General features: G+C 37.8%; 1 protein-coding gene across 1 annotated transcript in view; it reads right to left on the bottom strand.

Annotated features, from left to right (window-relative positions):
* Window positions 1–2257: 2257 nt before the first annotated feature.
* The window catches only part of LOC145998461 (tubulin gamma-1 chain), a 36417-nt gene continuing 24570 nt past the window's right edge, over window positions 2258–14104 (bottom strand). The window contains exons 8-11 of the mRNA XM_083134873.1: window positions 8212–8343; window positions 6302–6484; window positions 3698–3889; window positions 2258–3057 (exon numbers count right to left, since the gene is read on the bottom strand). Of these exons, the coding sequence (XP_082990999.1) occupies window positions 3040–3057; window positions 3698–3889; window positions 6302–6484; window positions 8212–8343 (525 nt within the window). The 3' untranslated portion in view covers window positions 2258–3039. The remainder of the gene's footprint in view (window positions 3058–3697; window positions 3890–6301; window positions 6485–8211; window positions 8344–14104) is intronic.

The following is a 14104-nucleotide window of genomic DNA, read 5'->3' as shown; positions in this document are numbered from 1 at the left end:
CCGCATAATTCCCGGCGCCAACAATTCACGCAGAATTCCCGGTGAGTAGCCACATTGCACAGTATTAATCAATATTTATAACAATTTTGAATTATTACAATATTCAAGCATTAGTATCAGCGAAAGTATCGGCTCAGCCCTAGCAATAACTTCTTTCCTTTAAAGCATTCAAAAAATACTTTACTCAAAACATTTGGATGAATTCAAACACGTATAAAATTCAATGTCATTCTGACGCTATATAAGCATACAGCTCATCGAAATACTTCCTGCTTTAAAAACCAAAACTATTCCTTTTTGGTATTTTTTTTACATGGGAAAATCTAGCATCACCTTCATTTTTTCTGTCTGCATTTAATGAGAGGCTAACTTTGGGGACCAAAAGTGATGCATGTTTTACTTTCGTTCAACCCCTCTCAAACATTCTATTTACACAGTTTTAGATGGGTAATTGAAATATACACCAAAATAGCAAAGTAAAAGGTAACTAAATTGTCAGATAACGGATTTGGTAGGGGTTATCCACTACCTGTTCTGATATAATTGAATTGAGTGGTGAACAAGAATCCTGGGAAAGATTGAGGCACTTTGCAGGGGGAAAGAGGGGGGGGGGGGGGGCAGCCGTGACATTGTAAAATTTGCTCTGCTGAAAAATATTCTCTGGATGTCAACTATTCTCACAAGTACTGGGTAAAAACAAAGTGAACTGAACTCTAGTCCATGAAAAAATATCCCCAAAATATAGATTTATGTGTACACAATAAATATCTCTTATGATATTTTGTTAAAACGATCTAGTTACATTGAAACATGATTTTTTCTGTAACTTAGAACCCCTATATACCTATGCACTGCTTTATCTTTTAATATCCAAGGTATTGTGGAATGGACGGGTGATAAAAATACTAATTAGTACAGCCAAAGAAGTTTAACCTATCCTGAAATAAAATTATAAATATGCCCCACTCATTCCACAATCAATTATTCTATGACCTCTTGCAATGGAACATTCAGGAATGAAGACATTGAATTTGTATGTGAGTTTTATTTGTGTAAATATAAAATAAGATTCATCAGTGATTTAGCACACACTCCAAACCACCCCTGATGAGTTTTATTTGTGTAAATATAAAATAAGATTCATCAGTGATTTAGCACACACTCCAAACCACCCCTGAAATGTTTATAACAGCTTGGATTCTTTATTCACACATCCTTTAAATTTTTAACAAAAATGCACTAAATTTACCTTTCCACCCTTCTGCAAGTATTATAACATCCCTTCCTATCAAGGAACTAATTTCAGACTGTGCAAATCATTGATAATAAGGAGATTGTGTTAATTTATTCCTACCTCACTGGAAGAAGACTATTTCAAACAGTGGAAATATTATGTTTAGAAAACAACCACTAAGAAAAGTGAAAAGCTATGCTTTAATGAAAGTCAAATAGTTAAATGTTTTATGATAAATTAATTATACATATTATCTACCTACTTCAGGTTATGAACACTTGAAAAACAGTACTTAAAGTAAAAGGAAGACTAAAATTATTTAACATAATCTCTTTCACAGTCATGTCATGTATCACATCTGCTCAGAAAGTTGATGATCCTGGTTTAATGCCCAAAATTATCTCCTTAATTTTCAGATACATATAATATCATACAAAGCTGTCCCTTCATAAGGATACATATATTCATATGAATTCCTTACATTACAATGATAGGCAATATTTTTTCTCCTTGGCCTTGGGCAAACTTGTATTAAAAATGCCTAACCTCTAGCAAGTATAATCATAATGTACTTATCTTTGTAAAAAATCACACAAATTAGGATGCCTAAAACATATTATTACAATAATATTGTTCATATGCCTGAATGCAAGACAAAAAGGGTGAGACGTCATTTTCTAATTTATGGAATTGTGAACAGTTTCACACAAGTCACAAAACATGGAATGAGAGAAAGTATGTTTGAGCCTAGCGTACGCTTATGCTCAATAATAATAATAATAATAGTCTATTTTAATTAATAAATAATTGTAAATATTACATAATATGCCACAGAATTTTTAGTAAAAGTATTTTTGGATAATTGCTCAACATCATTATCTTTCCAAAATAATCTAACACAGTTATTTTTAGTGATATTTATTTTATCTGCGATGTTTCGTCCTGGTTTCACAGAACTTTTTCAAGCTTACACCAAGATTGAAATGTACGTGTATCTTGGTGTAAGCTTGAAAAAGTTCTGTGAAACCAGGACAAAACATCGCAGATAAAATAAATATCACTAAAAATAACTGTGCTAGATTATTTTGCATCTACAAAAAGTAGTTATGTGAACCTTTAAGAACAACACTATTTTTTTTCTTTACAGAGAAAATTGATAGAATCTAGTCTTAATTCCTAGTCATATTACAATAATGATAATTGCAATAAGTAATTTTTATATCAAACAAAATATTTGGAGTCAGATCGACATATCTCCACTTCTAACCATTAGCAGTAAGGTGAAGTCACGTATCTCCAATGTACTGATTTTTAAAGATATATTCCTAAGAATACAGTATTTCCTCTCTACTGTAAATTTGATAAATTGGAGTTACGTCCCCCTAATTCTCACACAATGTCCTGTACTTCTTATGTAATACATCAGAATAGTAAAAACATTATGTTAAAAGCAAATCAGACCTTGCTTTTATAAAATGCCTCATGAATCTATAACAATGTAAATTCTTATATTTTCCCTCTATTTTAGGGGATAGTAGACTTTGATACTACAACTTCAAATTCCTTCATGGACTTAATTGCAATTTATGTCTGCATTAAAAAAGTAAGCATTACCAAGTACTGCAGAAAAAGTATATTTTCAAGGAATTAGGTTTCAAATTTCATTTGAATATTTTTATTATGCACATAATGATAATGGCACACACATGGTTACAATCCTATGTACAAAATTCAGTGGAAATGCCTCTGTATGGCAACTTATAGGGGGTGAATATATGTTCCACCACTTACTGCACTCCATCAGTCTAGATTTCTACAGTAGGCTGAAATAAAATAACATCTGTCAGTAAAAAGACAACAACGAAATTGATAAACATGATTATTTGTGTTATTATGTACCATTGGTGTTTATTTCATAAAGTTCTTATTTAAACCTGTGTATTTGAGAAATTAATTTCCCACTTCTTGTATTATTTTTACAATAATGAATTCATAAAAAGTGTTTTTTTTTAATCTATTTAATGTTCGGTAGGATAATCGAGGCTGGACCTACAATATAAATTAAGATTAAACAAATAAAGTATTTTCAACATTGTATAAAACTAATTTATACCACATGTCATCCACTAAATGGCTGAAGCCCAGTTTAGCCATTTAATTCTCAATATTGTTGGAAATAAATCAAAATAAAATATAAAAAATCAAGAATCTTGATGGAGGAAAAAATGTGATTTTTTTTTCTTTCAGTTTGTGAAAACCACAAAAACAATGCAATTTCCCTGACTTTTCCATATTTTTGAGTATTTCTACAAAATTCCCTGACTTTTCCAGTACAAGTTCACTCCTAAGCTGATATCCCTGACTTTTCAGTGGGAAACTCTGATAAAGTTCAGTTACCAGTTACTTTTGATACAAAACAGTGTCATCTCATTTTCCTCACAATACTAATAACAAAGGAAATACCTGCTGTGTTCCCCAGGATAAATAATCAGGTTTAGTAGCAGCCACATATTCCTCCACTAGCTCCTGGACCACCTCCCGAGAATTATCCAATTCTTCCAAGCTGTCTCTAAACATTGATTCCTTCCTGAACTGCTCTAAGAAAGCTTCACGCTTCCTTAGTTTATCATATTGGCGTAGGGCTCTTTCAAATAACTGGCAAGTAGAAAAAATCAACAAATTGTTAAGAGCACAAAAATGCTTTATGAAAATGACAAAATATGCAAGATAAAAGAACAAACTATTGATATAATGTAAAATTACTAATGGCATAATTCTTCTAAACCTTAGCTTAACCGTGCCACACGAGAAATGTATTCTATGTGATCAAAAGTATCTGGACACACCGCGAAACGTTTTTTTTTCATAGATGGCCACACAGTACTGCCATCTACTATGTGGAACACATGGTCAGTGATCTCAGGAGTCTGCAGTCTGATGAACTCGCTTGTGTAAGAAGTCTGTGCCGGAGATTTCCACCCTCCTAAACATCCCTAGGTCCACAGTTTTCGATGTTATAGTGAAGTGGAAACGTGAAGGGACGTGTACACCCAAAAGCATGCAGGCCAACCTCCCATGTTGACCTCCAGCAACCGTCGAGTGTTGAAGAGGGTCGTACAGCGTAATCGTCGATCATCCATCGGCACCATCACACAGGAATTCCGAACTGCATCAGGATCTACTCCAAGCACCGTGACTGTTCGGTGCGAGGTGCTGCAACTTGGTTTCCATGGCCGAGCAGCTGCCCATAAGCCAAACATCACACAGGCAAATGCCAAACGCCACCTCGCGTGGTGTAAGGAGCGTCGAAACTGGGCCATAGAACAGTGGAAAACCATTGTGTGGAGTGATGAATCATGGTACACAATGTGGCAATTTGATAGTAGGGTGTGGGTGTGGCGAATGCCTGGTGAACGACGTCTACCAGCCTGTATAGTGCCGACAGTGAAATTTGGGAGTAGGCGGGGTTACAGTGTGGTCATGTTTCTCCTGGAGGGGGCTTGACCCCCATGTTGCTTTACGTGGTAATGCCATGGCACAAGCTTATGTTGACATTTTAACTGCCTTCATGCTGACCGAGCACCCGTCCATACTGCAGGGCTTGTGGGGGAAGTAGTTTGATAACAGCAACGTCCCACTAATGGACTGGCCTGTGCAGAGTCCTGATTTGAATCCCATAGAGCATCTCTGGGATGTTCAGGAACGCCAACCCACATCGATACTTCTTCTCATTTTGGCACTCCGCGAGCCTTGGGCTGCCATTCCCCAGGGAACCTTCTGCCACCTGATTGAAAGTATGCCTGTGAGAGTGAAGGCTGTCATCAAGGCTAAGGGTGGGCCAACACCGTATTGACTGCCAGTGTTCCCAATCGAGGGCGGCCCAAACTTGAACTTCATTTTCACGTGGGTGTCCAGATACTTCTGATCACAAAGAGTACTTACCTGAGAGAGGGGCCTCACAGGCCCACACTTTTCTTTATAATTAAAATTCAAGAAACCATTTCTTTATTGAATCACTTCTTCCTTTGTTGATTATATATGTGCAGTTATTTATTAATTATAAAAATTACAATCATTAATAAGAAATAATAACCAATTATTGCATGAGTATCACACACTATAGAATATTTTGTAATTACCATTTTTAACCTATGCTTAAAAGTTATTCAAAGACAAGAATTGTAATCAGGGGTACTTAAGGGGAGTTCGCATTTACCACTTTGGTTTCTCCAAATTTTTTTATTGCCTTTGTTTCAAAATTTTCATTTTCATAAATTTTATGGAGGTGCTATAGCCCCATCAGCTTCTCCCCACAGTATGCCAGTGTTTTTCATAATGATAGTTGAAATATACAGTGGTTGCTGGTAACAACCAAAGAACTGTTTGGTTTGATGAATTGAATTGTTATTTTACATCACATTTTCTGCCAATTTTGGCTGATTGCGACGATGAGGATGAGTGATGATATGATGAAATTGATAAAGAGACACTCACAAAGAACACACATGTCCAGGTTGGAGTTTGAACCTGCGACCCTTGGCACTGTAGCATACTGCTTTGTCATGGATGTCACCTAAAGAAAGAACTGTTTGGAGTTTTGCAAGAAAAATTTAATATTAATGTAGAAATATATAAAAATACAGAAAGTATGCCAATTTCCATATTCTACGCATTGTTCTCATACATTTTTTTTTTTTTGTATGTAACACCAATGTTATTAATCTAAATGTCACTCACTTTGACACATATCTGTGTATTATTAACCTCAAGCCTTTCACCACATGTTGCTTTTTCAGGAGGATTGGACAAGAATAAAACTTTGATGAGCTTATTTTGTGGTTAAAAGGTATAAAATGGGCAAAACAGTAAACAAATATGGATAAATTAGGAAGAGGTTACCCTGTCAAGTTGCTGGCTTCTTCCTGTTGAATATAGAAATTAACAAAAATTTATGTTTAATTTGTGGCTCAAATTACATCTTTGGTACAGCATGCTAATGTTCTACCACTGAGATATCAAGGCAACTTCTAACTTATCCAGAACTTCCATAACAGATAAAATACTTACTGAAGATATATTTGTATGATTGGCTAACATTAATCCAGACACACGGTGTGCACTTTGAATGTATGGGGACTTCCTCGAGAGTGCGACTTGGATACTTGCTGGACCCCATGGAATGAACTGTGCCAACTTCCTCTCTCTGATACGCTGTAATGACTTGTGAACTTGTGTTGGATCAACCTCACCCTGAAAAGATTACAATTAGGGTTGAGTCAATATCAATATATTGATACTAATGATGTAAGTATAAAAAATATCAGTTCGAATTTAATCCGATAATAATAACCCATGGTTCTACAGACAGTCTCCCTACCACAACCCTACCTAGAGGTGTGGAGATCTGCGACTGGTAATGGGGTGACTTGGGGTCGAACCCCCAGCCGGTATAGGAGATGTCCGAGACCGGGTTACGTTTATACGGTCCTATAAACAGGCCGTAAACCAAGGCAGACTCGAACCCATGTCGTCCTGCAGTCTGAGCCCAACCAAAGGACAGCACCTCAGACCGCATGGCCACAGAGGAGGACTTCTAATCACAGATACAGACCAATCATTTTCTACAGTCGAGGTGACTTGTGGAGTCGGCAAAAAATGCCACGTAACAATCTTATGGAATCTAAATATCCTGGAGAGCAGCGGTGGTCTAGTCGGTAGGGCATCTGATTGCCATGCAGGAGACCTGGGTTCCATTTCCAAGGTGGTTGATCTAAGGATGGAATTTTTCCAGGCCTTGTCCCTGCATGAAGCAGCTCCGGGGGTTACCCAGCTGAAATCAATGCGCAACTGGGGGCAACCCTGGGAGATAAGGCAGCCAGAGCATGGTGCTGATCACATCAACACCCAAAATGGCTGTGTGGGGCCTACCCCGACATCCCCTAAAATGTGCTTTCATCGCACAGTGCTATATGAATGGGAACTATACCTAATTATTGATGGATGCGGTAAACGTGGTTTAAAATTACTTATGTGAAATTTAGAAAATTTCGCACTTCCGCATTGCACAATTTCATGATTAAATCCTATTAATTTCGAAGATCCAACATCTTCATTCACAACTTCAAATGCCGTACCCTTTTGTGAATGAAGACAGTGGATCTTCGAAATTAATAGGATTTAACCATTAAATTGTGGTATGCAGAAGTGTGAACTTTTCTAAATTTCACGTAAGTAATATACCGAATTATCCTGGAAATTATGCAAGAAACATATTTTTTATTATTTTTTCCAACAGCATTGTGGGGAGAAATGTGCAACTAGGAATATTTAATGCAAACCTGGTAGATTGTTGTAACATAGTTCTGATGGAAAACTTAATACAGTACTCAAAAAACTGTTGTATATTTTGAAAACACAATACATATCATATGTATTCCATTCCTGACAATTCTGTGCTCCTGTCTACAGGAGCACAGAATCCATTGCATGCCATGGCCAGCTTATTTACCCGACCTCAACTACATCGAAAAGGCACGAGTCCTTCCGATGATAGCTGTAGCCATACGTCCCAACCCACCAACTACCTCAATACAATTTTTAAGCATCTGTATCATTGAGAATTGGAAAGGATTGAAAGCCGTATTAGCTCAGCACAAATATTCATAATTTTAAGGAAATTGATAATTGTCAGAAATTTTAATACTGTATTTCATAGGCAACAGTCCTTTTAATTACCAAGTACAAAGGAAAGATGCAGCAAAATAATTGCAAGAAATAAACTGTGTCAAAACGAAGGAAAAAGTTTACTGGTTCAATCACAATTGTGAGTTCTCTCTCTTTCTTAAAGTAGATCTCATTTTTTTTAAAAAAAAACCTGTTGAAAAATGTAATCTATTTTGAAATCACATGTTTGCCCAATATATTCACATTATATTTTGTAAAATATTTTTCAGTAATTTGAAGGATACAACACTAACCTGAATAATATTTAAAATAGAAATGTAACAATGTGTGGCATTCCTATCGTGGGCTGTTGATACCATCATGTTTTTAGGTTGCAGTAACCGCCTCATCACATCAAGTACAGTGGTTCTTCTCACAGATGCTGCCTGAAACACAATAAACAAAGTTCTTTATTTTACAACTGCATGCACAGATAACAACATGGCACATGGATATCCGAAACAAATATATGAACATTCATGTGGCTAAGTACTTCAGTTTTGGATTTTTCACCTTGGTCAAATTTCAAGATCAAATCCTAACGTTGGAATGGGTGTTCTTTGCAACTGCTTTTCACCAAATTTATCATTGTGATTAGCCAAAGTGGCAGAAAAGAAAAGTTAAATAACAAAAATACAAACACATTCAAGTAATCAGGCAGAGGAGAACAGGACAGCACCATGTCTAAGGAACATGTTTGTATATTCTAGGCTAGCTAGGCTACCTCCGAAGCCCATATTAAAATACTGGAAATAACCGACTAGCAAATGAGACTGATCTTTCACTCTCACATAATGGCAGTGGAGAAAAGCGCTAGTGTAGGATCGTCTTTACTTTCACCTATCACCAGGTTTCTTCTTCCGAATGAAGAGTCTTTCAACCCATGACATATTTGTTGTGGCTTCCAGCCCCCAAGCACTGGACTGGGTAGTGAAGGCTTCATTTTATCCCAGAGGTAGGCCCTCAGTGTTGCCGACAATGAAAATATGAAATTTGCTAAGTAGCTGAAAAAAAAAATGTGTAAAAATGTAAAACATATTCAACTGATGGCAGACTGTATTTTCCATGTTGACAAAATATTCACGTAAACGTTTCCATGGGAGAAAAAATTGCTCCGTAACTAAATAATGTGGATGATGACAAGCTGTATCCACATAAACAATATCCATCTGTGCGATATTACTCAAATTCGACAGAAAGTAGCTGGAAAATTTGTTGGTCACCAGTGTTTGGAGTATAAATTCCTAGCTGGGGGAATACTTGGTCAAGTTTAGGAGTAGGCTGGGGAATCTTTGTGTGAATTAACATGGAGACAATGCAGTAGGCAGGGGTGCCGATGAAAATTATCCAAGCTAGGTGAATCGTAGCATATCCGTTCGGTTTCAGAAATATTGACCCAGGCAGACCTTGCCAAGCTCCTGCTCAGAAATGTGTAGGATAAGCCTTTTACAGGAAATGGTAAGAACCCTGGCCTTTGGCGAGAGGTGACGAGAGGCCAAACGAGGGTTTAAATAGGTGCACATGAGAGCGACACGAGGTCTTTTTACTTGGAATCATTGGAGAAGCAGGAGCTGTTGGTCTATTTTCTAAACCGATCAGGGTAAGCTATCCTATGCCCTTATCTGCCATTCGCATTGCTCAGTTCAGTATAAAACCGAATCATGAGTTTATTTTAATGTTAAGTTAGATATTTGTACCTGGCCCGTTCAGGGCTGTCTCTACCATCAATAGTAATAATCGGGAGGGGCAAGTTACATCCCTATTTAAGATCCCCGCATTCATGATGGAACGCTACAGAATGCTTCATGTAAATTACATCACCTCCTCCTCCTCCTCCCCCACCCTGCCCTACATCCATTCGAGCACTGCTAGTCTCTTTTCCAGTTTCATGAATTTCGTCACATGCAAGCATTACAAATCTACCAAATTTAGTGATTTTCCCATGAAGTTGGCACTCTGCTTCTCCTTGAAATTCTGATTCCAGTTTTGCTATTTGGGACATTTAGATGACGTCAGCCATGTTGCCAGACCAGTATGTTTACTTCAGTTCCCTTGTCCCCACTGTCAAAATGTCAAAACCTCACACTTGTGGTGGGGCTCTGCACGAGACATCTCTTCGGTAACAGGGATACATTAGCAACATAAACAATCCTTGTCATAGCAACAATAACTGCTGCAAAATTAGTTTGGTATTGACGCTTGTGAAGCACGTGGAGAAATCGGGTCTACGTCACTGCAGGAGGGTGGGTTGCTAGGCATGCGAGCCAATCAAAATCTTCTCAGTGCTTCACCCAAGCCCTGGTTACCTAGCAACAGAAAATGTTTATCTCGGTGTTGCCGCTTATCGGGCATCTTCCTGCAATCAGTTTTCATGTTGTTGGAAGAGGATGTGTTGTTTGTTGCGTTGTTGTTAATTTTAACCGGTCCGTTTGTTTAGTGTTTATTTGCTTGTGTGAAGAATGTCAAGCACAGAACGCAATACTCGAGATGACAATGTACCAAAGAGGTCATGCAAGAGAAAAACAATGGGGGTCCAATCATTTCTGTAAATAAAGTTCTGGACAGGACTGCAGCTGCTGTCGGCATGTCAAAGAACACTATTGTTACGTAGGGAAAGAATAATATAAAGTGGTAGATATAAATAAATAAATGCGAGGCTTCAAAACTGGAAACCCTAGGAAAGAAGAGGGATATCAGTAAATGCGTGACAAATTTAGATACCTTTCAGCAAGATGCTATTCGTCGCCATAGTTACTCTTATTATAGGAGCAAAGATCATCCCACTGTTGGGAAACTGCATTTTGTTGAAAGATTCGGGACTTTTTTCAAGGTGGGGAAACATCTTTAAGGACAGTCATAAAATCTCTGGGATTCTCATACAAAAAAATTAATGGACGCAAAATAAAGTAAAGTATGGAGGCATATGGGGATGTGGAGGTAGGGCTGCACACATTCTCCACCTCGACCTAGGCCATATTATGGAGGTGATGCGGTGGTGTGGTTCACCAACCGCCTTTACCCCAGGTTTGCCCCAGGTACTCACTTGGGCTGAGTCAACCCCGGAGCCGCTCGGGATATTTTAAAAAGTTCTACAAACCACCGCGGGTCTCCCGCGTGAAAGTCAGACACCCCACCAACTGGACTTTGTGCAATTCAGTTGCAGTATAATTGAGAAATGATTATTGAAAGTGTATATATTCTACATTTTCAGAATGGATTGAAAAGGTAACCTGTAAACAAACCTCGTTTCGTTAATTCGTTCATGTTGTAAGGGAAATGGAAACGAAGAGAGAATATAATAACACATTTCATCATTGTTGTTGTCATCGTTGTTATCCAGTTTTCCTCGAAAAACAATAACACATTTCATCATTGTTGTTCCTTTTCATAACATGTGTTCCTCGACACAGCGTCAGACGGCTGCACTGCGTACCGTACCATACCATACCGCATGATATGGCAACACCGTGATGCGTGTCCCTTCAGCTCTCAATACCAAACTAATTTTGATGCAGGTTTTCCAACAACGAGGGTTGGTGGTTCGGTTCACATTCAAAAAGAGGATTTTTTGGTAAAACTTGTCGTGTCTGAGTTTCTTGTGTCTGCCATGTAGTGTTCATTATGGACAGGAAGGTATTTTTAAAAATTTTCAGTGATTGGGTCCATGTTGTTGTGCTGTGTTGTTGACATGTGTTGTCTTATTCTGTGCCTTTGTTCTGTGTGATAAAATAAGGGGGAAAATGGATACGAGGGTCACTATTTATATTTTGAGCCTAACAATGAAAAAACAGGAATTTGGCATTGAAAACTGCTTTATTGTTTTTCGAAGTTTTCTCCTTTATGGTCAATACACTTTTGCATTCGTTCGAACCATTTGTCAAAGCAGTTTTTCCAATCTTCTTGAGACACCTCCATAATATGGTTCTTGAACGTATCAACGGCGTCTTCCGCCGACGAAAATCGTTGTCCACGCAATTTATTCTTGACATTCGGGAACAAGAAGAAGTCATTGGGTGCCAAATCAGGACTGTACGGCAGATGACTCATCAATTCGATTTTTTGACTGTTCATAAAGTCGGTTGTTAAGACGAGATGTGTGACAGCTGGCATTGTCTTGATGAAGAATGATCTGACGGCGTTTGTTTGTTTTCCGTATTTGACCGAAGACCTCTGGCAAACAAATTGTTGTGTACCATTCAGAGTTGACCGTTCTACGTCCCTCTAAAGGCACAGTTGCCACATGACCAGTTTTCCTGAAAAAAAAAACAGGCGACCATTTGTTTCGATGTGCTTCGAGCGCGAACAACTTTTGTTGGATTGGGTTCATCTTGAAACACCCATACAGTCGACTGCTGTTTACGTCCCGGCTCATATGCATATATCCATGATTCGTCACCTGTTACAATCTTATATACGTCTTTTGAAGCACCACGATTGTATTTATTGAGCATTTGTTTGCACCAATTGACGCGAGCGTCTTTTTCAGTTTTTGTCAAATTGTGTGGGATCCAACGAGAACATACCTTTCTCACAGCTAAATGATCATGTAATATTTTATATATGCCTATGGTTGCCTCAATCTCACAGTATGTCACATGACGATCTTGCAGTATTAGGTTTTGCACAGCATCAATGTTTTCTTCAACAACAACTGATTTTGGATAACCTTCGCGAATCTAGTCAGTGAGCGAATGGCGGCCACGATTAAATTCGTTATACCAGCGTTTCACAGTGGCAAAGGATGGGGCTTCATCGCCAAATGTGGAAGTAAGTTGATCGATGCACTCTTGTCTTGATAATCCACGTCGAAAATCGTAAAAAATCATCGCACGAAAATGTTCACGAGTTAATTCCATTCTATTGTTGTCGCGCAATCTCCAAGGCAACATAAACAACACAAATGAAGCTATTGACAAAACATTTGAAGTACGTTATGGTCAATAATGCCAGACGATTCCCTGCAAACGTCAAATCGTGCCTAACTTCAATCAGTGTTGCCAAGGCTCAAAATATAAATAGTAACCCTCGTATAATCCATTAACTTGTGTCAAAGATGCCATTCTTGCGGCTTCTTTACGAGGATAGGCTTCAAATCATCAGATACGTAGGCCTCTCCCACTTCTTCTGGACCTTACAGCCGAGCATAAAGAAAAGAATACGGTATATATATTAGGCGTTTCCACGAGACCAGCTACAAAAAATACCGTTGGTTGATTGGGTTGAGTGCACTTAATAAATTGTATGTTGGGCATGTTTGCTTTTTTCCACTGACAAAAGTCCTTGAAATACGTGCGTTCGCATAGTGTCTACCAAAATAACAAATCCAAAATTCTTGATTTTATCTTGACCTTTCTTTTGACCTATACCCCTATTTTTCTTAACATTATTTAATCAACCCCCTGCTTAGGTATCACATCACATCACCCCTACTCATGACCGGATCAAGAAAGTGTGGGGCGTTATCCCCACACCCCCTATACGCCTTCATGGCATGGTGCTAAACACAGGGGAGCACTTTACCTTTTTTACCTGCTTAGATATAATTGCAAAGTAAGAAAGATAGATATGTTTATTCAATGAAAAACCACTACCAGAAGGCTGGTTAAGATGAAAACTGAAGCCATACTTTAACAAGACATTTAAACTTGCTTTAAGCATGTAAAAAGTAATGCTCCAGATTTCATCCTAGATGGAGAATGGCCACATTACGTTATTTCATATTTTTACAAAACTTCACGCATACAAGAATTAAATTCTTAAGAAACAAAGTGAACAAATCTTAACCACAACTCAATACAATTTTAAATTTCCAAATATTCAATTTTATCGAATCCCAGTACAGGTATAAAACAATCAAAACTCACTATACTGTAAAAAAAAAAATAGCAAAAATTCTTGACCACAGGCATAATTTCTTGACTTTTCCTTGACATTTTTGACTGGTAGACACCCTGTTAGTTACCGACTAGGGGGAGGGGGGGTAAGCACCAAAACTAGACATTAGTACCACAAATGCTCGAGATAATCAAAAGAACAAAACGAGAAGACCTATCAAGATTCAAGGTGTTCCTGGTGTTAGCAACCACACAGAAAACTAAAAGCATCAAAGCTGTTTGATTTTGAAGCTCTTATTGGCTAGAATGAAGA

Source organism: Lepisma saccharinum, chromosome 14 (assembly GCF_977018435.1).
Source record: "Lepisma saccharinum chromosome 14, izLepSacc3.1, whole genome shotgun sequence".
NCBI lineage: Eukaryota > Metazoa > Arthropoda > Insecta > Zygentoma > Lepismatidae > Lepisma > Lepisma saccharinum.
The sequence above is the reverse complement of the archived record's forward strand: the minus strand, read 5'-3'. Positions and strand labels throughout refer to the sequence as shown.